This window comes from Molothrus aeneus, chromosome 11 (assembly GCF_037042795.1).
Source record: "Molothrus aeneus isolate 106 chromosome 11, BPBGC_Maene_1.0, whole genome shotgun sequence".
Lineage (NCBI taxonomy): Eukaryota > Metazoa > Chordata > Aves > Passeriformes > Icteridae > Molothrus > Molothrus aeneus.
The window spans coordinates 3,873,743-3,901,436 of NC_089656.1; the positions used below are offsets into that span (position 1 = coordinate 3,873,743).

Below are 27,694 nucleotides of genomic sequence, written 5' to 3' on the forward strand. Positions count from 1 at the left end.
ATGATGCATCCCATCATTAGACTGTTTGTTCCTCTTCCTTTTCTGGGATTAAGAGAATGTCAAGACATTTAAAGCCTCTCACTTCTCTCACATTTTCCCCAAAACTTGCTCTCAAGAGCTTGCTGTATTCTCTGATTCCTTTATTTCCACCCCAGTTGGCAGTGAGGCCTATAAAGCTCCAGGTTCTGCTGTAATGGATATTCCCTCATTCTGGATGCATTGTCAAAGCACTGCACTATTAGCTCACCATTCTTCCATGCTGCTTGAGAGATTGAGTTTCACTTTGGTAGCAGCTCCTCTCCCCTTCTAACAAGACAAGTTTCTCACAGTTTTGGGTTTTCATGCAACAGATTTCACAGTTGCTTTGGCAATTACTGAAGTTTAAAAAAAATACTTTCTACGTTGTTTGCTTTTAAAAGAACAGCTGACTTTTACTGGTCGTCTAAAAGGTGTTCTGCATGTTTTATGTAGGGGGATAGAATATAAGAAAATAAAGATAGTGTAGAAAGTCATCTTACCCCTAAGGAGTTGCAGCTGAGCCAATTATCAGAGATTAGGAACAGGCCTGACTGTAACAGGCCCCAGCTGTAAGCAATGAGAACAAGAGTGCTATAAAAGAGTGGGGTGGGTGAGAAGGGAGCTGGAGTCAGTTGGGTGCTTTGTGGAGAAGAAAGAGTCAGTGCTCTGAGGAGCTGCCCACGAGAAACACCAAGAAGGTGTGGAACCTTTGTGGTAAGAAGACAACATTATGGAACCCCTGCAATCAGATTATGACAGTTTTATGCTATAAGTGTGTATGAACCTTAAAAAAGAACAACAAACCATCCTCTGCCCTGCCCCCCCCCAAAAAAAAAAAGAAACCAAAACCCAAAGACCTATCTAAGCTCTCAGGATTTTCATAAACATGCAATACTAGGAATTAATCTGAAAGTAGAAGAAAACCAGCTTAAATCACAGTGTAAGCTGAAGAATAGGCATTGCTACTCTCTTGTATGCAGTGGTTTCTCCTGAGATTGTTTGGATATGAATCAAAGAAAATGGATCAAGACCCTTTTCAGGTAACTCCATAACCCTGTGACGCAGCCCTGCTCTCTGAGCCGCATCCCATCTAGTTTTCCATTTCTGGGTTTGCCCACCCCTCTGGCATCAGCCCTGCTATGTTAACTTGCCTTTCCATTTCAAGGAATATTTACTCTGAGATGAAACGTGGTGTGACCTTTTAGTACATCAAAGGATGGGCAAGGAAAGAAAGACAAAATGCTCCCAAGTGTCCATCTAGGAAAATGTCTTTGAAATGAAACATGACTGTGTGCTTTCTCTGAAAGTGAAGGAGAGACACTGAGACCTGTAGTGCAGATGTGCATAAATGAGTTTCCTTAGTGGTCTGGTTTGGGAATCATGGATTTCACAGAGGATTTAGCAGTGCTGTTTCTGCTGGGCAGTGGTGCTGCTGCAGAGAGGTGATGGCTAAACTGACAATGGGCTGCTGGAGCCTTGTACACTCAGGAGAAGTTTGGGTTTTTTTTTCTTGTGGAGGAAAGGAGAATAAGAATGCAAGAGCATGATTTTTATTTGCTGATATGACAGAATATGTGTTTGTAATTGACCACATTAACAGTGCAGGGTAGTGAGAAGGTTGGCAGCTTCTTCAGACCCTCAGATGAACTGCAAGATCCCAGAATGGTCTGGGTTAGGAGGGACCTTCAAGATCCTCCATTTCCACCTCCCTCCAATGGACAGGGACACCTTCCACTAGCCCAGGTTGCTGCAAACCTTGTCCAATTCTTAGGCCTGAATATTTTCCTAAGTGTGTGTAATCATTTATCTGGGTCTTCTCTTGGTGTTTGAGGCAATGAAAGAATACACAGAATCAATTTAACTATGCAATAACATTCTGAACTACAAATTTAAAAGCTAACATGGCTTATTTATGATGCAAAAGTAAATAAGATGTTTCAGAATGCTTTCCTAAGCTCTTTAGTCACTGATTTGAAGTTTCTTTTCTTCTTTCCCCCACCAGGAATCTTTAATGACTGGAAAACTCAATGGATCATGTTTTTCTCATCTAAGCTATTTTTACATTGACTGTGCTGTAAACACATGGAGGAGCTGTAAGTAAATGTTCTGTACTGCGTGATGAATTGGATTGCTACAGTCTGGAGGAAAGCAAAATAATAATAATTTCATTTTTGTGGTGATTTGCGTAGCGTGTGGTACAATGCCAGAAAGACTAACGGAAATGCTCATGGATACATGGACTCCATTAATAATATTATGGATTACTGTCCTTCCTTCCATTTATATGGCTCCAATGAATCAATCTCAAGTACTACCAAGTGGATCCAGTGCAGGACTAAAAAGGCTAAATGAAGAACAAAGAGTTTTGCACCGTTCCAAGAGAGGCTGGGTTTGGAATCAAATGTTTGTATTGGAAGAATTTTCTGGACCTGAACCAATCCTAGTTGGCCGGGTAAGGCAAGATTTGGTTTTTTTCTCTGAGTGTATAAATGTGTGACATGAGAAGGTTCTCAGTCATTCAGGCATTTCTAAGGAATTTCAGACTGAGGTGCTTTGATATCCATAGACTTGTGCTTTAAATGTGCCTGACTGTAAGGACATGATTTCCTAGTTAGATAACCTGCTATTTTCAACAAAAATATGCATATTCCATTTGTCAAAAAAGCCCACAAGCATGTGTATATCCTTTCTTTTGTATCATTAGTCACCACTCCTCACCTCTGTCAGCTGAAGATTTTTTACCAAAGCAGCTCTTTGCAATATGTTCCTGTGTATTCCTAAAGGTTGTTACACCTATAGGTCATGTTCTATCTCCAGTCTGATGAATCAAGTTGTTTATGCTCTGAGAATTTTTAAAAAATAAGAACCAGAAAGGAAAGTGTGGACTGTACAGCAAATTATGAGGTCCTAGTTTATATGGAGATCTATGCACACATATGGAATAACATTATTGCCACGGATATTTTAATTTATTGTCAATGTTAGGAAGATAACACAGGGCAAAATATCACATTTTTCAGTGTCACAGCTTTTCTGCTGCCCTAAAGCTTTGCTTGTTGCCATGCATTAGTTTATTGTGTAGCTCGGTGTTACCTCCAGTCAGTGAATCAGCCTTGCACTTGTATGAGCCATCTGTATCCATCAAGGATGAATTATCCTCAGAATTATTCTTAGAAAAGAATGATCTGTTCATAAATGCATGTTTAGCAGTGAGCAGGTATAAATACCTTAATTGTTTATCACTAAAGTTTAATTCCCTCTGAACAACAAAGTGTATTATTGTCTTACTAGCTGGCTACTGAGGTTGAGTAAAAAAAACCTAGACAAAATGATGGATAACAGTTAATTTCATGGTAATCTTGGAATTTCCATGGATAAATGAATAGCATATAGTATAATATAGGGTCTGTCAATAGCTCTATTCTATTATTGAAGAGAACAGAGATCAAGTGCACTCCCAAGTCTTCCCTAGTGTAGCCACTTTCCAGGTGAGACAGGGTTAGAAGGTGTAATGAGCTTTCTATGCAGTGGCTTTTGGTGCTGTGTCAATTTACATTTATATCAGCTATTTGTTATCTGTTCTCATTTGTTTCTCTGGGGTTAGTAAGGGAGCTCAATTTCACAGAGACAGCAAAGTGCATATTTCACATCTTAAAATGTTTTATTCAACCTATTCTTTCTGGAATATTTTAGTCGTGCTTTTAAAATTATTTTGAGTAGCTGGGGAGAATCCTGGGTTTGTACTTTGTGGTATTTTGATTTTCAGGATATATCCAGGTCTAAATATTTCTACTATTTTAAGGGGTTTTTTTGGTCATTATAATATCCTGAATTGTTTGAGTCATTGGTGAATAAAAGTGGGTAGGTTAAACTAAGCCAAACCAAGGAAGACATTATCCCCTCTTCTGCTGGCAGTTTAAATGGAATTAGCTAAAATGCTGTGACACTCTATTTGTTGAGACTGCTGCATAATTAAAACACTGCATGTTATAGACGGAAATGAGCAAGAAGCAAAGTTTGTTCCCATAGGGAGGAATTTTTGGTTTATTCATTAGAACATAGACATAGAATATTTTTGGACTTCTTCTCTCTATTTTTTCCTCCCTCTCCAGAAAAATCATCCATGTTTCTGACTTATTTTTCTTTCCTAAGGCTTGTGAGTATTGAGAGTGCTTTCAGGCTGGTGGGAGCAGAGGTACTCCACAGCTTTCAGAGCTGCTCTTAATCCTTCCTGACTGGAAAGCAGAGACTCCCTCAATTATACTTCTTGGCAATCCTTCCCAAAACTTAAGGGTGTACAGAATGTCACAAGCAAAATACTTTGCTTCTCTGTGAGGTTAGGCTGTGGTTTGTCCTCTGTCACCCTCATTGGTTTCTTATCCACTGCAATTTAAAAATAACCTCATTGTCAGAACTTGCAGTGGATTTGCACTTACCTGGTTCCTCCTCCCGGCTTTTCCACTTACACTCTTCCTCCAGCCTCCTGGGTTTTCCCCTGCCAAACCATTTGCACACCTGGGGTATTTCCTTTGTTCCAGGACTTTATTAACTATTTTTTCTGCCCTATCACTTACCTTGATTTTTTTTCTTTTTTTGGCCGGACTTTGAATGAAGGACACTCAGTAAAACAGGATATAGTGAGTGCAGAGAGGCTTAACATCATGGAGAGAGTGACATCAAATGTCTGCCCCATTTTTGCTGCATTTTCTGGATATAAATGTGCTTTTGTCCTGTTAAAGAGTCAGTATTGCTTGCTATGTGCTTTTTACATGTTGAAAGTTCTAGTATAATCTTCAAACAAATCTTTTATTTGGTGGCTAATTGCTTCAAAGAAAACATTCTAGAAGCAAATCTGATTATGTAGATCTTTGTTGCAGTTTTTGTCTCTGCAGTGTTGTAGAGTGTACCTGGTGCTTTTCATAGTCATGTATGTTTTATACAAACATTTAATCAAGTGCTTTTGGAGAATAAATACAAAAATAAGTTTTGCACAAACAGAAACAATACACAGGCAAGCAGGATTTGTTTTAGGTTCTCAGAGGTACCTTTAAAATGCACTGAAAATTCAGCTCTTGAGCTTCTCAGAATAGAACTGATATTTAAATAATGGTTTTCATGTTAGTGGGTGGAAAGGCACTGAATAGAAGCATTTGGTCCTAAAGGAATTGATGGAATTTATCAGCAAAATAAAACTGAAAACTGAGATTAATTTTATAGGATACAAACAGAACACAAATCACTTTGCAAGTCAAAGCCTGAATGCAGAGACTGTGAGTTCCTCCTGTTGGTTAAAAAGGTCTCATACCAAAGTTTGTGAAGTGCAGGGAAATTTAGCAAGACAGGATTACAGAGGTCTGTAGTATATTTTATTAAACTGCTCAGTTTTTCCAGGGGAAACAGCTTCCAGACATAAAGCCTCTCCTCTGGAGTTTTAAGTGTTGCAATGCAACTGCACACACTTCAAAGGTGTTTTTTCATTGCTGTTCTGCATGGATATAGAGTAATAAATGCATTCTCAGTGTATTTGCTCTAATAAATGAAGTAAACTGGGGTGAGACTAATAGGAGGAATTAATGTGAACACCTTTTAAAGTGTGGTGTCTTTCTTCAATGACTCAAGTAAAGGACCAGAGCAAATCTTTTGCTTTCATTCTTGAACCTCTTAGAATGAATTTGAGTAATATGCACTTTTAATGCCAATTTTTGTCATTATGTTTGGTAGGATCAAGCTCAAAATGAGCAACTCTACTTGAGTTCACCCATCTATAAAGAAGTGCTTTCTGAATTTATGAGATTTCCTATAAAAAGCAACAAATATTCTAGTTTTTAACTTACTTTTATGGGCTATATTCATATGGCATTTATTTTGCCACATGGTATTTTCATAGAATCATGGAATAGAATATCCTGTGTTGGAAGGGATTCACAAGGATCATCCAGTCCAGCTCCTGTCCCTGCCCAGACCCCCAACAATCCCCCCTGGGCATCCCTGGTGTCCAAAGGCTCCTGGGGCTCTGGCAGCCTCGGGGCTGTGCCCATTCCCTGGGAGCCTGGGCAGTGCCAGCACCTCTGAGGGAAGAATCTTTCCCTGATTTTCAGCACAACCATCCCCTGGTACAGCTTCATGCTCTGCGTCCCTCCTTTGGACAGTCTCTTTGTGATTTATATCATCCTTATTAAATTCTATCTCTTCTGATTCATTCTATATTATTCTGAGTCATATAATTCTTATTAAAATGAGTCTCATATTATTTCGATCTGCACATATAAAAATGTATATATGCATTTTGAGAAACCTGCAAAATAACCTTTTTTGTGTTCATGCAACACATGTCAAATGAGTTTGGGTTTATTCCCAGCAATAGAACACCGAGTGACAGATTTGCAAATACCCTTTTGTACTTCATTTCTTTTTTCCCCCCCTTCACCCACTTTTAGAAGCAGGTACATACTTTACAAAGCTTCTGTGTCTCCTTTGGAAGCCTCCCCATCCTGCACAGTGCTGTCAGCAGCTTGCAGCCTCCCCGTGGCTGACAACCTCATTCAAGTGTAGAGTGATATGTCTGGTGACACTGCATGCTGTCCCTGAGGACTTGATTAGTTGGGTAGATCTTCCACTTGCTATACACTGCTGCATCTTCTCCATCTCCTCTGCATGCTCTTCCAGCACCACGGCAGATGTGCTGTGAAATCTGGGCTCTAGCAAATGCCACTGTTCTTTCACAGGAGACAGCCTCTGAATCCACAATGACATAGGTAATAAAGTGAAAAAGCATTAGGAAGCTGCATTTGGGGTACTGCAGCTCCTGTTTTATGGAGCATGTGTTGTTCGTGATGCTTTAAACGGGTTAGGACGTGGTTTAAGAGATGTTTTTAAGCAAAAATCTGGGGTAGTTACTGTAATAGCAGTTGTTTGTAATTAGAATTATAGAATGTCTTCAAGTAGAAGGGATGCACAAGGACTGTCCAGTCCAGCTCCTGTCCCTGCAGGCCCCCAGCAATCCCCCCTGTGCATCCCTGGTGTCCACACCCTTCTGGAGCTCTGGCAGCCTCCAGTGCCCATCCCTGGGAGCCTGGGCAGGGCCAGCACCCTTCCTGTGTCATCTCTCCAGCTCCTTGTTCCAGCCTGCCTGTACACCCAGGGTGCTCCATCCATGGTGCAGAGTCTGGCACTTGTTTGTCTTTGTCAAACCTCACCAAGCATGGAGAGAACGAACGAGGCAATGAAGGCCACAAAAGTTGTTTGCTTGTGTTTATGTTCTCTGGCTTACTGATAAATGTATCCAAATTTAGGTCCAGGCACAAAAATCCACTAGCAGTCACTCAGGTTGATGCTGTGTCCCACCACTTCACTGGCAATACTCCCCAGGTTGTCCTAGAACCTCCCCCAGACTTTTTGGATTTCCCTGTTTCCAGTCCCCAAAAAATAGACTGCCTGTTTTATCTGTGGGGAGAGATTTGGGAAGTGAGTGTGGCAGGGAAGAGCAGCCCCTGTGGTGTATCTCTGTCTGCTCCAGGGCTCTGGAGAAGGTGCTCTGAAAACCCTGGATGGGAGCAAACCTGTGAGAAGTGTTGGTGAGGCTCAGAACCATACTTCACAGAATGCTCCAGATTGCATAGTCTGAATCAGCATGGCCAGGTTGTGGTGAGCTCAGGGAGGTTTTCCATCTGTGGCTGCTTCTGAATTCCCTGGTTTGTGTCTTTTCTTTCCATTCAATGCAGATTTTCTTGTATGACTTGTGGGATGAGGGAGCTGGGCCACTTTTGCTGTTTGGAGCAACAGAGATTTTTCCCTTGATGTTTGGGGTTTGGGTGCAGGGCTGTAGAGGAGAAACAATTTTCCTGTAGGAGGAGCAGTGGAGAGGCATCCTGTTTTCACATCAAGTGCTTCAGGCTGAGCTACTGTAAAACCCAAACCTGGAAATGCAGAGAGCACTTATAAATAGCTTGGAGCTGTATGTTCTACATTATCCATGCTCTGTACAATCCTTGACTTCTTTGGCAACATGCATTTTCTATCTTCACCAGGAAATGGTAAAATGTTGCTTGTTTAAAATCATGACTTGTTCTGTTTGAAGCACAAGTGGTGCAAACTGGCAAAATAAATAAGGTTTTAATTAAACAAGTTCCTTCCTCATATTTTGCCTTTCATTCCTGCCCTGAGCTTGTGATTATGATGGCTGCCTGAAAACACTGTTGTACTCAAGTGATGCAAACCAGAAATGTGTATAACTAAGGCTAGCAGCATTTTGAGGGGTGAATTACACAGCTTCCCTGAGTGAAAAAAGTCCTTGGGACATGTAGGAGTAGCAAAGTCCTAGCATAAGTTTCATAGGATATAGCATAATCCTACATTAATTTCATTAATTACATTACAGCATAATCCTACATTGGTAAAGTTCTCACAGAACAGCAATCACAACACCATATTAAATAGTTTCTACTCTTTTTTTTCTAATACACACTTGTATGTTTTTCTATGATTTAAATACATGCCATAAAATATTCAGTATCTGAAATGTTGCAAAGTCAACATTGCCTTCTGAGCCTTAGATTTTTGTTGTTATTTTGTGACCATAATTACACACTAATTTTCCTGCTTATTAAATTCCCAGAAGCTGAAATGTATCAATTATTTTGTTAGTGCATTCTTTATGAAAAATATGAATTCCCCCTGCCTTTTGTGTGCTTGAAAGGGAAGAGGTGACTGTGTACTGCACAGAATGCTCCAGATTGCATAGTCTGAATCAGCTTAGTAAGCAGGAGTATAACTAGCTAAGAAAAAACTCTCTGTAATTAAATGTTACTGCAAAGAAAATAAATATATCAGGTAACATTTTATAGAAGTCTGATAAAAATATTGTTTTTTAAAAAAAAGTATTCCTGAGCCTGCACAAATTTCATTTGTTTCTTTTTTAATTGAGAACAAGTTCCAAGAAGAAATTTCAATGTAAAGCATAATTTAAGCAAGAACAGTTTAACTGACCCAACAATGTCTACATTTTCTACTCCAGTGTAAAAAACATTTTACTGATTTCTCTAAGATTTAAGAAACAAGGCATATCTCCAGACACTGAAAATCTCATTTCTGTATATTTCTGGGAGTATTACTGAATGCAGTTGAACACTTTCATGCTCCTTCATCTCCAGCCTGGGGCATGATAGAACCACAATTTAAGCAGAGACACAACTTAAACCCCTTGAACATCAGCTGTAGAGCAGGACTGGTAATAACTTCAAAGAGGCATTTTATCAGTTACTTATGAATCCAGCATCTTAAAGGGTCAAACTGCAAAACACCAGGTACCTCCTCAGCTGCCTTTATTTTCTTTCATGGAGTAGGAAAATGTCTGTGATGTGAAGAATAACTTAAAAGTTGGGCAGGGGTTTTGCTGTTTGGTTTGTTTGTTTGTTTGTTTTGGTTTTTCTGTTTGTTTTTTTAATATCCTTTTTTAAAATAAAAAGGGATGGTATATGTTATTTTAATATTATTCACTTAAATTTCTCTGTCATGTTTTTCTAGGGCCACAAAAATCTGATATTCTGAAAAAAGAGCAGCTAATATTGAGCATTTTGTTTGTGTGTAAAGAATTAGAAGCTTGTGTGCTTTTCAATATATTGATCTGAAAACTTTATCTTCCTCTCAGTGAAATGTTGTCCAAGTATGCATGCAAAATGCTGAAGTGACACTATGAAAAATTGAGTTGAGCTTTCCCCATGATGTTCTGAGATGCCCTATGATTGTTTAGTCTTTCCAACATTGCTTCAGTAAATGGTTTTCAATTTCTACCTGGAGGGCCCACCCCTCGTGCTGTCAGGATGCTTCAGTTCCAGTTGTCAATTTAACTACCAATTAGTGCCAATTGTGAGGGGAGTTTTTTGCTAAAAGTTTGTCCTTGCTGAACTTGACAAGCATATTTCCCATCCATCCATGAGCTCTCAGGTAGCTGTGATTTCCCAAAAGTGCCAGGATGTGTCTTTCAACCAGTAAAGTGAAAGGGAAGTTTTATTGTTCTTAGGTCCAGACAGGATATTCCTCAATGTGCCACGGATTTGTGTGACAAAAACCTTAATTTGGTATTAAAATGAGAAATGCTTTGGGACCAATTCCTTTGGTGGCTGTAGGTTTCCAATAAGGGCTGTGGAGCTCAGGTGGGTGATACCTCACGAGCTGAGCCACACCTGAGGAAGGCTTTGTAGCTGCTGGGCAGCACTGTATTTTTAGGATGTAATAAATATACAGTCACAGGAATCACAAGAAAAATACGTTTTCAAGTGAAAATAATGAGAATGAGTTTGCATAAATTATGTTTCTTGAAAGTTGTTTTAAAAGTTAGGTTTTCTTCCTATTCTGATAAAGTCAAAGAAGAAAAAGGGAGCCATAGAGTGTGTGGTGCAACAGACCAAGGAATTCACAGCTGAGGGTCTTTTGTTTGGTATTTGGCTTTTGGTTTTGGTTGTGGGGTTTTTTTGACAAAGCTAGGGATGTTAATGTTGGGCAACTTACGGTGTCAGTTTCATGACAGAAATAATTTGCTGCAATAAATCTTTTAGGCAGTGTTTAAAGGTAACTATTATTTGCAAGCAATGTGTGAGGCATGTAGAATTGTAAAATAAATGCAGATAATTTTCCTAAAGATATTTAAGCAAATATTAATATGTTTGAATAGCCTCTCGGTGATCCCCGAGGAACAGCTGTAGTGATACAGAGTACTTCATAACTTTCCTTTTTCCTGAGGACTCCCTGTTAGTGTAAAAATTCCCCTGCAAGGATTTCTTTTAAAGCCTTTATTTTACAGCAGTCATGCCAGCAGCTAAGCAAAAGTAAGTGTAGCTCTCCCTGGAGACTGTCAGTGGCATTCCTGAATTAACCGCAGGAATCATTAGGAGCCACAGAAGACATCCCCTTCCTTGCTCCAGGCTCTGAGCTCAGTAACTGCTTCCCACCCAGCCCCTGGTGAGCAGAGGCAAAGCTGAGGTTTGTTCCAGCCTGGGAATGTGCTGCAATAAAGGGCTGGCTCACAGAGCATCACTGGAGGTGAGCAGCAGCGCTGCGGGCACAGCGGCAAAGGGGATTTCAGAGCGGTTCAGGGGCCCCGGGCGTTTGCTGGTTCCCATCCAGAAGCCACATTAGCTAATTCTCCTTTCCCTGGCTGAGGAAACTGCATGTGTGCAGTGGGGTACTGCTGCCAGGGAGAAAAGGGGATTTTGGTATGGGCAGAACCAGTGGTGGGCACCCAGCTGTGCAACACAGAGGAGCAGAACCAAACCACGCTCTGGTATTTTCTGGGGTCCCCCGTGGCAGGAAGGAAATGATGAATCTGATTCCATGTTCTTAGAAGGCTAATTTAATATTTTATGATATTATATTATATTAAAGAATGCTATACTAAACTATACTAAAGAATAGAGGAAGTATCTTGTTAAGCCTTCTGTAAGGATCCTAATGAAAAACCCGTGACTCTCTCCAGAGTTCAACACAGCCTGACCGTGATTGGTCATTAATTAAAAACAATTCACATGTTGGATAAACAATCTCCAAACCACATTCCAAAGCAGCAAAGCACCAGAGAAGCAAATGAGAATATTGTTTTCCTTTTTCCCTGAGGCTTCTCAGCTTCCCAGGAGAAAAATCCTGGCAAAGGGATTTTTCCAGAAAATGTGACAGTGACACCACACCTCTTCCATCCCCATGTTTTCTAAGGTCCTCATGCCACAAGCATCATCAGGATCTGTTTTAAGATTTTATTTTGACATCTTGTACACCCAACCCAAGCTGTCAGGATTTTAAAGCAAATGGGCAAAACCACAGTATGATTTTTTTCAATTAGTTTGGAATAATTGGCAGCAGAATTGGTGCAGCATGAACCTGTGTATTAAAGCATGATGCAAAAGGCTCAGAACCTCCTAGTGCTCACCTTAGAGACCTTATTAAAAATCTGCCATATTTTTGAAAAATAAAGTTAAAGAATACAGAATGCAGAATAAAGATCTAAATGGAATTACTGATGTACTTGCTATCTTGCTATTCCCTTTTCAGTCACATTTCTTTTCTTTTTTTAATTTTAAATTGCCTGTTTTTCAGGCCACCTGTTCTCTAATTATTATGCAGTCTAAGGCATTTCGCATAGACCACTGGCACACTTTGCAGTTCCTGGTGTTGTCCTGCCATACTGACAAGAAAACACAACGTCCAAAGGCAAAGGGAAAATGCTCGTGCTTCTTTCTTCACATAAAATCATCTGAAACAAGACTTAGTGCCAAGATAGTATTTCCAACTTGTTCATTTATTTCTGCTAATTAATGGGCTTGATTATGCTATTGGCTATCCCACATGAACTGAGATCAAGTCCTCTAAATGTACAAGGACTTTTTATTGAGTTTTCATATGAACAAATGGAAGTTATTTTAATCATTTAAATTATACACTGAGATTTTACTTGGTCTGTAAGACCAAATTGATATTTAAATTATTTTTTTAAAAGGAATCCTGATGTAAAATTGTTTCTTGGGCAAATTTTAAAAATGTTGTACATATCCTCAAAGCACCCTCACCATGAGGACTGGTGCATGACACAGTAGGAAATGTGAAAGCTGTTAATGCTGCCATTTATACCAAGAAGCCTTGGCTAAAATTTTGATCCGTTTTGTTGAGTAGGAGACAATTCCTGCCTCAAAGCTTTTGCTCTCTAATTAAGATATGTAATTTATTAATAACTGAAATTAGATATAATAGGAAATATGTGTATACTTCAATATGTTGAACATACTGGCCTCATGTAATTATCATAAGTCAAAAATAAAGAAAATGGCCAACACAAAATTGTCAGGCAACATTAGGCTTCTTTTTCTGTGTAGAAAGCAATGGCACTGATCATTCCATTAAATAATTATTTTGCAATTGATCTAAATTCTGCCCTTGTAAAAGACCACCTGCTTGTTCCTACCTATCACTGGTAAGCCAAGGACTGCATGGAACTGAGCTGTCTGTGTGCAAACCCAAATATTTGGGTTTTTAAGGGAATTTTTCAGTAAATGTTTCTATCTAAATGCATTCTGCACAAATCCTATAGCAGACAATTCTCTGTGGGGGACAGACTGATGGATAGTAAAGCAAAACTTTGCTCTGTCAGGCTGGAGGTCACCCCTGAGAGAGTAGGTTCATTGCAGTGCTTTGAATGGGGGATGAGATGCATGTGTTTTATACTCACAGAGTGAGAAAAACCATGGCATGGCTGAGGCAGTATTTATGCTACAGACAACATCTATTCAGAATCAGGGATACATCTGTAATTCTTGCTGAATAACTGGATAAGACAGGAGATACTTTTCCAACTCTAAACCAGGCTCTGCTTTCCAGTTTCACTAGGCATCCAGTCCATCCTAATGTATTTATTGTCAAGTCTAAAATGCAGTTTATGCAGGGTCTGGTGGAGCCAGGGAGGTGAAACAAAGATCAGTGACTACACTGAGATAAAAACTGGTGTGTGTGTGTGATGTGTGAATAGGTTGATATGTGTGTAAGGGAACACTGAAGGGATTTTTCTTAAGAAGGACCACAATAAGCAGTAGGGCAGGGGGTTAATTAGGGAAACTGTTGCTCTTTCTGGCATGAAGTAAGTGTAGGAGCACAAGAAAACCACAGCACTTGGGTGGCCACCCTGAGCTCAGCCAAAGCTTCTCCTGTGCAGGTGAGCAATGCCAGCTGTGCCAGCCTTTCCTCCCAGCAGAGCTGCTCCATCCCTCTGCCCATCCTGGAGCCACCTCTGGGCTCTCTGAGCAGCTCCAGGTCCCTCCTGAGCTGGCCCAGGCTGGGGCAGCTCTGCAGGTGGGAAATCACTGAGGGGCAGAGGGGCAGAATCCCCTCCCTGCTGCCCACACAGGGACATCAGCCCAGTTTCATAGAATGGTTGGATTGGAAGGAACCTCAAAGCTCATCCAGTGCCACCCCAGCCATGGCAGGGACACCTCCCACTGTCCCAGGCTGCTCCAGCCCCAGTGTCCAACCTGGCCTTGGGCACTGCCAGGGATCCAGGGGCAGCCCCAGCTGGTCTGGGCACCCTGTGCCAGGGCCTGCCCACCCTCACAGAGAATAAATTTTTTCCTAATATGCAATTTAAACCTAAATCCACCAGTTTGTAGCCATTCCCCCTTGTCCTCCAGGCTCCTGTAAATAATCTCTCCCCATCCTTTTTGTGGGCTTCCTTCAGGCACTGCAAGTCCACATAGACTGACCCCTGTAATGTTCATGACCTTTCCCATTCTTTTAGAAATGCTGCTGAACTTTTCTCTAGTGTCTGTGCCTCCATCCCCAATGCAGCAGCATAGGGAGCTGAAAGGGAAAGAGGAAAAATAAAAAAGAATGCACTGAAGGTAATTTTGCACGTGGTACCACGTTCTGCTTTGCAATAAGAAAAGATTTGCAGCCACTCAGAAATCCTTTATTTTATAATCTCCCCTATTGATCACACCTGTATTGAAATCCTGAATGTGGGAGCTCAAACATTCTTTGCTGGGCTTCTCAGAAATAATTGGGTTATCATTTATTTCATCAGAGTATCAAAAAGGGGTAATGAGACTTCCTTTAATCTTTAAAAGTGTTTTGTCATTCTGTGCCTTACCAACAGAGCACTGGTGTGGATCCTTTGGAAGTGCAGATTGCTCATTAGGAATGCGTGCAATGAAATCATTTAAGAGAGGGAACGTTCATCCTGTGTATTTCCAAATCTCCACTATTTTCAATTGACTCTTCATATGAAACATTTCTTGTTAAGGATGTTTGGAGAGGTGTAAAGTGTATTGTGTGCTAAATCAAAGCTGCTATGGTTTCACTTATAGGAATTAATGATGGCCCGTGTAAGTAGAAAAGGTATTGTTGTGTATAACCTGTCACAGCCAAACTGGGGAAAGGTTTCTCCTTGCTACTGTTCTGGCCTTTTATTACAAAGAGCAGGAAGAACAGTCAATAACCACTTATTAATGATTTTCTCTGTCCTTTATTGTAGCTTTAGGTACATTAGGCTCTCAGTAATTATCTCATTCATAACCCTCCATAACAAGTAATACTTTCTGCATCTTGTGAAGTGTAATTGGAAAATATTTTCTTTGGATGTACACTATTTCTATTCTCTCTTTAATAAAACTTTCCCCAAGAGTATTTTTTTGCCAAGGAAAAATGAGCAAGCATAATTTTGTACAGGTAATCAAATCTCTCAAATGTTGGCACATTTTCCTTTATCTCCATGGGACCAAAAGCTAACCTTCAAATAGACCTAGGCTTTAAAGGGGAGAATTTCAGCACACAATTAGAACTCAAACAAGCTTGTCCAAGGCAGCTTGAACAGAAGTGCTATTTTGAGTTATTAGTACTGTATTTCTACTACAGAATATTCCATTTGATTAGTACAGAACTACAAGGGAACATATACAAACACACACTATATATTAGTCTAAGTGCATGTGTTGTCTCTTTGTGTATATATAGATATGTCTAATACATTATTTAAACACTGGCTTATAGCAGGAGTTTAGAGCCTTTTTAAATAGTTCTATTTTTGCCCACTTAAAACTCCAAGCCACATTTTGATGCAGGTTTTATCTTACTGTGCTGAGCAAAATAAATGTGAGGGGGAGGGAAATAAAGAAAGAAATCAGCATGTCTTTAGATTCCTCTCAGTGGCAATACCCAGCAGAACAGTTAATTTATTCCAAACTTTCTGACATAAATCATGCTGAAGGGGAGACAAGAAAGCCCTAAGAGACTGCAGATACAAAGCTCAGGACTGGTTTCAGGCTGAGCAGACACTTTAATCTGTGCTGGACCTACAATGAAACCTTTCAGCCTCCATTTTTGTTGTGGAATTGAACATTCTCATTTCTATTCTCACTCATTTCAGTATCAAGGGCTCTGGTGAGTACAGAACCCAGGGAAAGATGATACTGAGAGAGCATTTGAGTCCCCAGCTGTAAATAATTCACCAGGACTCTGTAGTGTAGTGTATAACCCAGCAAGATAGCTGCCATGTTCACTGTGCTTAAGCTAAAAGGAGACTCAGGGAAGATTTTTTTCTGTTCTAACTTAAAAGTTCTGCTTGGCTTTAGTTGCATATTTGAATGCAGCAGTTGGTAACTCAGAATTTTATGGTGTGAATATGCTCATTCTTCAAAACCAGCTTTTTGGATCATTTAAAATTCCATTTTCAGTTAGCTAGTTTATTCCATGGCTGTCCTCTGTAAAGTCTGATGATTGAGGTCAGAATTTGGTTTTTTATGTGCTTGGGTCAAGATTTTTCTGTTTTGCTTTACCATGAAAATATCCACTGAGTTCTTCCAGTTCTAACACTTGAATTCTAAGATAATATACTTAGTGAGCCTTTTGTTAATTATTGCCTTAATTCACTGTGAAAACATTGGTAAAAACAGGATATTCAGTAACTGGCTTTTTAAATCTGGTGCAAGTATGATTAAAAAAAACCCACAAAAAACTCAAGAAAGAACAAAAGCCCTCATACAGAAGTTATATTTTTAGCCTGAGTTAAAACAGCAGTGGAGATGAGGTGACTTGGTAATAGTTTTGATAATCTGCTGGGTTTATTTGCTGATGGAACAAGCTCAGATCCCCTGTCTCTGTCTGGAATTAAGGTGAAGGTAGAAGGCCCGTGTAACACAGCTTTGGTTTTGAGCCTCTCCCGAGTCAGGCTCAGGCCAGTATTCCTTCTCCAGAGGAGCAAGGACCTTCCTCCAAGGGCTCCTGACTGTCTGAGGTGGCTCTGTTCTGAAAGTCCTTCCCTTTGCACAGCAAAATTGAACATCACGAGCAGAATGAGGACCAGGAATAAAGAGAAAGGTGTAACTGGGGAAGGGAATTGAGAAGGGTGGGAGCTGCTGTTCAGCTTTCTGTCCTGGGGAGAGGAATTTAAATACCTGCCTAATTGTGAAAAACACCAATCTCTTGTTTTAAAATTTTAAAAATTTAATAGTAATAAAATGGAAAAAAATAGTAATTTGCTCTACAAATTAGAGCAATAAGAATTTGGATAATCAGAGTTAGGGCAACAAAGGACAAAAAAGCAAAGAATTTTGAACGTTTGGTTGCTTTCCTCTTGAAAGCATGGCTCACTAACAAAGGATTAACTCTTGAAAGCAACAGCCTGTTGCATATTCATACATCTCATACATGATTTAAAAATTATTTTCAAACAAAGGGTGTTTTCTGGCTATTGTCAACTTCCCCTCTTCATCTTGTAAATCAGTCATCTCAGTCCCCACCAAGTCTGGTCCTGCCCAATAAGGAGGCAACAATTCTTCTCTTGGGAATTTTGGTGGTTTATTGAAAATGACAGAATAAAAAGGACAAGGTTTTAAGTTCAAAAGGAAAGAATATAATATTTTATCATAGGCCTATGGAACTATCAGGCAGCTATTTAATATACCTGTAAGATCATGAATGCAAACAATGCTTTTCCAAGTGCAGAGAAGTAAAATATAGTCATTGTCATCAAAATAGAAACAATCAGGTGCAGGAGGACATCCTTTTATTGATCAATCATCAGGACATTCAATGTATCAGGGAACTGTAAATAAAGCCTATCACAGTGGAAAATATAGGTTCTATACTAATAACACCTGAAGAAAAGCAGCTTATTTTCTTTTGGATACAGTGCATGCTAGAAGGAAACCTTCTTCACAGGCAAGAATTAACTCTAATTGAATAAAAAAAATATGTAATTAGCTGTAGATGCACCAGTGGGGACAACTCACTGCAGAAAGACTATGAAAGGTAGGAGGTATTTTACATCACATAGTTTCTATTTTAATATTATGTTATAGCCTAAAACTATATTTAACACACTACTGAAAAGGATAAATACAGTATAACTTTCTAACATAACACATATAGAATTCATTTTAATATTTGTGAAAAGCCAATGATATACTACACATTTTCCACACTAATCATATGGGTAAAACACAGGGTGAGGACACTGTCAGCACGTTTTTTATTCCTCTGAAGGTTGGCTGTGGAACTCTGTCCATCAGGCTCTTTGTGAGAGGGGGTGCCTGGTTTTACACCCCTGTGATGTGGAAGGCTCACGTTGGTGAGAAGTGATGATTGGCAGCTCTTTTCCAGCCTGGACAAAGGCATTTCATTGTTTCAGAGCTAGGGACAATTCAGGTGGAGTTGCTGAAGCTGCTGGTGGATTTCTAGGTCTTTGTGCCTCTCAGAAGCCATGTGCCAATGTCCAGATTAGTGCTAGAGCTGACCTCGCCTGGACCCACGAGCTCAATGACCTAGGTGTTGCTTAGGAAATCAAATTTTGTCATCCTCTGATGGCACTTCTTCTTTGTAGGTGAGGTGACCTCTAACAGTCCTTATTTTCTCTCAATATTCTTTGATCTATACCTCAGACTATTTTATATATAGGTGGTCTCAACATGAGTCAGTGTTTCCTGTGAAGCTTGCACAGGCTTTGAGCCTGTCTGCAAATCAGGCCTTGCAGATTACCTACAAAATGTGCATTTGCACATTTTGTCAAGTCTTAGGGCTGGATAATAGGTTCAGTTTTTAAAATACAAATTTAAAAGAATGAAAAGATCCCCCTTAGAGTGCAGACAGTGCAAAGGCCACAGCAGGGAAGTCAGAGAGGTGGCACATTCCCTGGGACCAGTCAGAAATTTTGTGGTGACATCTCTCTAAAGAGCTACTGGGTGAGCTTGTCCAAGTTCTGCATTATTTGCTGAACTAGAAACAGCACCATGCACCTTTCCCACCTGCATTGTGCCTCCCTGCTACTGAAACGAGCTTCCACAACTTCACTTGAGCGCATTTGACATTTTTGCTGTGTTTTGGATCCTTTTGTCCTATAAAACAGTGTCCTTTGCACATTCAATTCGTTGCTCAGGGTCAGCTTCAAAAGGTTCAAGAACTTAGTGGAGCACTTCTGTTGTAAGATGAGGAAACCTTTGCTCCTCATACTTATTTTTCTCCTTCTCTGCATTGCTTTATGCTGATAAGGAAACTGAAGTTTGAGAGAGAGAAAAATTTAAAAAAATCCTTTGCCATTTACTTTCAATATGTCCAAGTGCAGCATATCTATGCTGACTCCATGTTCAGTATTATTATTAGGACAACTTAGGGAGTGGGGAGAAAGGATTGTGGGAATAGCAAAAAGGAAGATTTCAAAGGAATTAATCTTTATTTTTACTTTAAAAAATATGTCTAGCTGTTCATTGTTATTTAAGATACTGGTCAGCCTCACAAATGAATGAGACTTTCTCTGTTGGAAATAAGAATTTCAGAAAATTAGTTTCTTTCTGAACTCAGGAGATTAATAGCTGAATAGAGACTCTGTGCTGTTGTATCTGTTTGTTTGAGACATCCATTGTTCTTGGAATTCTCTTGGAGCTCAGTGAACATTTGCATTACAACAAACACACCTTTTATTACCAAGATTTTGACACAGCTGGGCAGGTCTGGAGCGGGGAACTTGCTTCTCTGTTCCTCTTAGTATTCATCTTAATTCATCACACTGGGTTCATGTGGCATAAAAATGGGATGCACTTCACTGAAAATATGTGAATTTATCCTCAGAAATATGCAGTTGTGTGTACCCTGAGATGAGAGAGTGACTTTTAGTATCTATATTGGCTTTTCAAGCAGCAATAATAACTGAGCACTTGTGACTGGCAAACACACTCCTGCAGCTCAGAACTGGAATATGAATGGGCACCACAGGAGGTTTGCCCATTTCTGATGAAAACAGTTTTAACAGCATGAATTTATGAATCTGCTAAGTGCAAATGAGAGTTTATTATGCTGAGAGTCCAAAAATGATGCTTCATTTATTAAATTAACACAAAAATGGTATTCAGAAAGTGTTGGAGAGTTTTGAAGACCTTCCTGAATATGAGAGCTGAGGCTGAAACCATTGACTTGGGTTATGGGAGGTAATGGAAAACAGGACAAGTTGCCAAAAACTTCCTATTCTTTGCTTGATTGAAATGAATGTGTATTTGGAACAGCACCTGTCACAGTTTCCCAATCTGTGCACTAGAGAAAATGGGGCTTGCCCATTTTGAAATTTCTGGGTTTGTTTAATGAAAGCTTTCTGTAATTTTTTTGCTTTATAAAAAAGCTTTTGCCCTTTTCAGATTATTCCTCCACCACATGGGTCAGCTGCAGTTATTGCTGCAAGATTTGAAGCATTGACATCTATTGTAGTACAGTCTGAAGTAGCTTCAAATTTCCATGGGTATGGCAGAATTCATAACATAAAATTCAGGCAAATTTGATACCCAGTGCCACATAACTGTGAATCTTATTGCCAGATTTGGATATCCAGTCTGCCAGCTGCACTGTGCACTGCCCAGCTCATTCAAACCATATGCCTTGAGCAAACAATCAGCAAAGTGTGTTAAAAGCTCGGAGAAGTACCACATTAGCCATACGTCAGCCAGCTGCAAGTCCTGCCTATTAATTTCAATAAAAGCTTACCCCTTCAAAAGTGATTTTTTGACTTCTTTGTTCTAAAAATATGGCTTAAATAAAATCTGTGCATCTGCAGTTAGGTTTACAGCAACAAATTTATTCTATCTGCAAAATAATATTGAAATTTTGGTTCGGTTTTAAAAGTTTCCCTAGAGACAGAAGAATCCATTACAAGCTTTCCCTGTAGCTGGAAAGGAAACAGTCACTCATGAGCACCCTGAAGCCATTTGTAGCACATATTCTTCATATTCTTGAGGGACTCTTGCCCAGAGTAGAATACTCAGTCTTGTGCCATGAGAAAAATGAAAAATGTATGTTTTGTTTTTCTCCCTTTTGTTGGATTTAGCTGATGCTCACCCTGCTGGAGTTACTACCCTGAGGCTGTTTGCAAGAGTGAGTCAAGAATACACTGGTAGTAATAAACATGTAAACTGTGTATTTGTATGGCTCCCTACATCTGTGAGGCGCTGCTTTGTCTCTACACCTCTGTATATTTGTTTTATGTGCCCTGGTTAAAATAGATTCTTTGGTGTTTATGTGTATATAGCCACAGATTGTTATTATCTGCATATCAGAAGAAGGGGTGAGTATGAAAAAAAAGAGCAGTGCCATTGTGACAGGTACAAAATACTTTCTCAGGGCCCAGGGTAATATCATTTAGATTCAGTTTTGTGGGGGTTTAAAAACCACAAGAACAATGCATATTAATACAAATATTACAGCATCTCTGAGCGCGAATGAAATATTTTGTTCCAAGCTGTCTTAGCTAAATAAAAAAGGGTAGCAAGTATATTGTGAATGAAACATTTTCAGTGCTGATTTTTACCTACATGGTCTTCTTCTTTGATCCTCTGAAATATTTTATCAAGAGAAACCAATGTTGCAAGTGCTAAGGCAGAACAGCAGAGCAGCCTACTGGGGTTAGTTGTCTGTTCTCCACAGTGCTCACAGTTAAGCCAAAGTGAGGCATAATTAGGCAGGTAAATTCAATCTACTTTCTATCAGCCAAACTGATTTATACCATTATTAATATCACCCTGCAATGGTAGTGAAAAAAAAAATCTTTAAATATTAGTGGGAGTAGAGAATCTGACAGACTTTTATTGTTTCTTTTGACTGGAGCATCTCGGTGCCCAGGGAAGGCTGAGGGAGCTGGGGCTGCTCAGCCTGGAGAGGAGCCCCAGTGAGAGTGACCCTCAGCCCTGTGTCCCCCTGTCTGTCCCTGTGTCCCCCTGTCTGTCCCTGTGTGCAGGGAGGGGCAGAGCAGGCCCAGGCTCTGCTCTGGGCCCAGCCATGGCCCCAGAGCCACGGGCAGGGCCTGAGCCCAGCCCAGTCTGTCCCTGTCTGTCTGTCCCTGTGTCCCCCAGTCTGTCCCTGTCTCTCTGTCCCTGTGTCCCCCTGTCTGTCCCCGTGTGCAGGGAGGGGCAGAGCAGGCCCAGGCTCTGCTCTGGGCCCAGCCATGGCCCCAGAGCCACGGGCAGGGCCTGAGCCCAGGAGCTGCCCCTGCCCATGCCCAGAGCTCCTGCCCTGGGCAGTGCCAGCCCTGAGCAGGTGGTGCACAGAGGCTGTGCAGGCTCCTGCCTGGGGACATTGCAGAGCCACACGGACACACTGCTGTGCCCTGGGCTCTGGGATGGCCCTGCTGGAGCAGGGAGGTGCCACCAGAGCAGCCCCTCCAGCCTCACCCATCCTGGGGTTGTGTTTTATTTCTCTCTTGATCTCTGAAAGTTCTCACAGTTCTATTCCACAGGCCTTAGACTGTGTGCAGTAGATGTAACACTCCATTGTTTATCCTTTGTTTCTGCTCATCTCATCTCTTCACAGACCTTTAATGACTTTATTGGGTAGTTTATCGACTCAGCTTCCATTTTCCTTTTTCCTTCCATCCAAGGTCAGAAAACATCTTGAATTGGCACAAGGTATCTCACTGTTCTATGTAGCTTAAAATTACTAAAGCTCCTCCTTTGTGCAGTACTTCTGCATAGTTGGTCTCCTCCAAATTCTGGTCCCCAGTTTTAACAGTGTCAAACATAGTTTAAGACACTGGCAAATTCTTTGAGCTTTACTTGTGGTAGAAGTGACTGAAAATCCAACAGCCTTTTACCAGGCTGTGGCTATGAAGTCTTAAGACAGGTCTGCAGAGAGATAATAACTGATAAAAATACGTGTTTATAAAGGTTGCTTCAAGGTTGGGGATGTGGCTCCCTGCAGAAGAATTCCTCCAGTGTTAAACTGATACTACACTGGATGAGAGCCAACAAACTCTGAACTTGCTCTTAAAAACCTGGAGTTGGAGATCTTTTCAGAGAATACATCTGTATTGCTAATTTGCACCTTGAAGGAGGAAACTGGCTGGAGAGTTGGTGAGAATGAATAAATTGATTCACAGTGGGTTGACAACTCCCTGTGTCTGACTTTCTGTGAAACATCTGTGGGTGATGCCACCACAAAATTTGACTGCTGGCTCGCAAGCTGGTCTACTATCAATATGTGATTAAAAACCTGTTGCTCAGGTGTATGAACTGGATTTGTGGCACTGTTTTTCAGATTGCTTTGTCTAGCTTTGAATGGGTGATAAAGGGGCTGGAGCAGAGCAAGGAAAAACCTGCTTCTCCAAAAAATGTCATCTCTGCTGACTCTCATAGATGTGCAAGCAGAATAATGTAGCAGAAAATCAAGCCCAGATCTGAAAGTAATGATTTATCCAGAAAATATTTTTCTTTATAAAAAGTTTTCTTTTTGCAGTTTTAGAGAGAAAAATAATGAAGATGAGTAAGTTTTAGCAAGTATTACAAGGTGAAATTTCTAACAGCTAAATCATTAAATGCACTCATTTGTAAACATCAGTGATGGAGATGACAAGTTGTATAGATCACAATTCTCCTCTTCTTGTCATGGGGAGTAGTGATTTATTATTTGAGTAATCATGCAGCACAACACAGGATTTAGATTCCCCAAGAAAAAGATTTACAATGTTTATGAATGTATCGATGTATTAGTATGTCATTAGAAAATTATGAACTCAGAAAAAAAATTATTAGTCTCTAAAATGTGATGCTTGTACACTGAATAAAGCTATAACGTAAACCAGACTGGCAGGCCTGTGAATCAAATGCTCCTGCACATCATATGTTAAATATTTTCCTGATTTGTGTCTGCTGTAGAAAAGAATACTCATGTTTGTGCCACTTTAATCCATGATGAAGGTGCAGCAGGTACTCAGAAAAATGTCCTTATGTTGAGCATGCTTAGTAAGATTTTTTTTCTCCTCAGAATCGTCCAGTTTCATACAAAGATTACATGAGACAAGAGACTCAGATGTCCTGGCAGTTTACACTTGGTGCTGAAGAATGAAATTAAATATATGAAGTTCGTAGCTAGTATCTTTCTGCAAAGGAAAACATAACATTATGCAATTACACAGTGTGGGCATTTAAATTTATTCAGCCCTTGTAGGATCTGCCTGTGGCGTCTTTTTCCCCCCAGACAGACATTATTGCAGCTTTATTCTGAGAAGCAATTTGCCATATCACAGCTGGTCATCAGTGAGGCATTGTAGCCCTAATTCCATGGCTGGCCCTCAGTGGGGTGTTGTGCTTCCCTCGTGCTGCTCTGTGCCAGGACACACTCGGTTCTTACTGCAGTGAGGATTTGTGGATGTGGATTTGTTGGGAGCACAAGCTGCAAGTTTGTTTTTTCAGGCTAAAGGGAAGGACTATTAACCACAAACTCTAGAGCCTCTGATTTTATAATTGGAAATCAATTGGGCAAAGCCTAGTTTTGCATATGCAACCTCTTCCTGTGACTGTATCCCAGAATGGTTCTCTCCTGAAATGATTTGCTTAACAATTTTACATTAACAGCTAATCTATTTGCAAAATCAGTTTGAAATACTAAATTACCTGTGTGCTTTTGGCGACCACATAGAAAAAAAGTTTAAGCAGCATGGAATTATCTGAATGGTGTTTTTTTGGTAATTTACATTTTAATCTCATTGTTCATTTGCTTTAATTAAAAGCCATCACAAAAGTTATTGGCACTGTGGAGTTGCAGTGACTTTGGTAAGGGCACAGTGGGGCTGATTACATCTGGAGTTGATATTGTTCTCTTGTGTCCAAGGAGGGTAAAATGCAGCTCGAGTGTGTTAGGCCAGACATTGCTAAAGGACTTTTACTCAACTGGTTTGGCACCATGGGCCTGTGTGGTGGTGTGGACTCATTTCTGTCCTGATTACCCTGGTGTTTGGGAATGCTCGGGTGATAGAGATGTAGCATTTCCTATTGTTATATTTCCTATTATTATTTCTCTGCTATTTTGCACAGAGAGCTGTTTAGCTCTCTAAAAGAAGGTGCTTGGCCAGTGTATTTAACACCAATGACCTTCAGATGCAGGGCTGGGGGAACAGGACCCAAAATCTGTTTTGTTTCCTGGAAAGTGAACTGTGCAAGCTATTGTAAGTGACGAGTTCCTCAGGGACAAACGTGGGGCCAGTCTTATTTAATATCTTCATTAAGGACATAGGTGAATGGATGGAATGGGTGGATTAGATCAGAGATTAGGAAGAAGTGAGGGTGGGCAGGCCCTGGCACAGGGTGCCCAGAGCAGCTGGGGCTGCCCCTGGATCCCTGGCAGTGCCCAAGGCCAGGTTGGACACTGGGGCTGGGAGCAGCCTGGGACAGTGGAAGGTGTCCCTGCCACTTTTGCTTTTTCCTGTATTTACAATGCTTGTTCTTATACAAACATATAAATGTATAAAATATCTTGCTGTTCTGGTTAATTTTATGTTGGAAATGGAAAGTTCTTTCCATGTTAAAGGGAAAATTCCTAATTATTAACTCAGTAAATTTTTGGGGATTTTTAATTTGCAATAATTAATTTATTGTGGTGGTAGCACAGTAATTTATATACTGGAAAGCAGGAATAATCTACTGGGTTTTCTCTTTCTGTCTGCAGTCTCATTATCTGTGCACGTTTATTATTTACTACCCCAGAGTAGTGCTGTTGTAAAATGTGCAAGAATATTTGAGATTTGTAGTATGATAGGGCTGAATTGAATTGAATTGGATCTAAGTAACTGCAGATGTGGCTGGTTTCATCTTTATCAGTTTATCTAAGCTTCTGCACTTAAAGGCTTCAGTCAGTTCAAAGCACAGGCACTGCTTGGTTGAACAGAGCTAAACTATGGTAGCACTTCTTAGCCTTTCAAAAATAATTCTAATTTTAATTCAAACATATGTACTACAGAACTTGGAGGAGTTTAGATATGAATCAATTAAAAATTCCTTTCCGTTTTTATAATATAAGGAGGCACAAAAAAAAGAAACATATCAAAGCTCTTGAAGTTTAATTTTAGTTTTCTCAAAAAATGTGTCGTCTTTCCATGTGAACAAATGTAATTGAGTTCTTTCCCCATTCCCTTGCTTAAAATAAAAAAAAATCACTAAAATATAAATCAAGATATAGCATCAAAGAGCAATTTTGTCAATACAGGCATTTGGGGAGATTCTTAGAATGTTGGAATAATTATAACATTGGATTTCTGTTCAGCTTAGGGATAGACAAAAATTTGCTACCTCAGAACATACTGAGATATCTGTGTGCATTTCTGCTTTTGAAATGATGGCAGAGCCTACGAGTGCAGCAGGATTAAAATGGCTTTTTTTTCCTTTTTCCTTGGGTTTTGGTTTGTTTGCATCTCCAATTTTGATAGTTTTTACTTCAGCTGGACATCGTGGCACGTTCAGAGCAGAGCTGAATCTTTTGATTGCATTTTTCTCAAAGGGCTGAAATATGGGCCAGATATGGATCACAAATAGATCCCTTCTAAAAGAGCATCAAATTTATGGCTGGAGATTTCCACAGCGAGAGCAAATTCAGCCTAATTCATTTGCTAGTGAAATATATTCAAAGCAATCCCAGAAAGGGCTGTGCACAGCAAGGGCTGGGTTTGTGCATCAAGACTTGTAATCCAAAATCCTTTGGCCAAGGCTGGGTCTGTGAAAGATATGCAGGAAGAAATTATTAGGAAGAGACTGTTAAAGAACTAAGGAGATCTCAGGTCTAATAATTTCTTTTCCCTTCCCAAAACTCAGTCCATGAGCTTTCACACTCCTGTGTGGTATTTGCATTTTATGAAAGCTTGACTTGACCCTTAATGATATCCTATATAAGGTGAGAATATGTTTTGAAAATGTAATATTCCCATCTCTGGAAAAAAACAAGCAGTTGGATCCCCTGCAGTTTTTGTGCACTCAGCCTGGGGCGATGAGAGCCAAGGGATTATGGCCAGGAGCTCGTGCTTGACCCTGAGGAAGGGATCCTTCATCCATGGTAGCACTGTCCTCATCACAAATGCCAGATGGGTCTCAGGGAAAGCAGCAGGATGTTCCCTTATGCACAGTGCCCCAAATGATGGGGGAAAAAAAGGCACACTGGGAAAAAAAAGGAGAAAACACAACTTGAGAGTTTGGTTTTGAGCATGTGAGGCCTTGCCACTGTGGGGTGTCCCTGTCACTTGGCAGTCTCTGAGCACAGAGATCAATTGTGCCCATCCTTCCCTTATGCACAGTGCCCCAAATGATGGGGGAAAAAAGGCACACTGGGAAAAATAAAGGGAAAAAAAAGGGAGAAAACACAACTTGAGAGATTGGTTTGAGCATGTGAGGCCTTGCCACTGTGGGGTGTCCCTGTCACTTGGCAGTCTCTGAGCACAGGGATCAATTGTGCCCATCCTTCCCTGAGCCTCCTGCACCTTGCTCCATATTCCTTGGCACTTGACAACGTGTCTATTGATTTCCAGAGATGTTTTCTGGGGGAGAGTTATTGCCTTCACAGGTGAGATTTCTCTGTGCTCATCGTGGGTTGCTGAGGAACTGGAAGGGACTGCTGTCACTGGGAATGATGTAATGTAATTTAGGGGGAGACAATATGGGGATGGTTGTCATCCTGTGATGCAGCTCAAAGATTTTCATTACAAACTACAAAAAAAAAAGTAATAATTTAAAGGTCTTTCTAAATCCTACACAAGAAGGAGTTTCAGTAGGTATTCTGCATATGGAATTTACTCCAATCTTAACTCCTCCTGCTGGGATTATTTATTCAAATTGTGTAGAAAGATGCCGAGTCATAGTTGTGACATCCTTTATCACAGACCCACGATACACAATTTGTTTGTTAAGATATACTAATA

At 40.2% G+C, this 27,694-nt stretch overlaps 1 protein-coding gene across 1 annotated transcript in view; it reads left to right on the plus strand.

Moving 5' to 3' along the window:
• CDH8 (cadherin 8) overlaps positions 1–27,694 on the plus strand; it is a 162,171-nt gene that overhangs the window by 14,474 nt on the left and 120,003 nt on the right. Inside the window, exon 2 of the mRNA XM_066557704.1 lies at positions 2,021–2,470. Coding sequence (XP_066413801.1) covers positions 2,219–2,470 — 252 coding nt within the window. The 5' untranslated portion in view covers positions 2,021–2,218. The remainder of the gene's footprint in view (positions 1–2,020; positions 2,471–27,694) is intronic.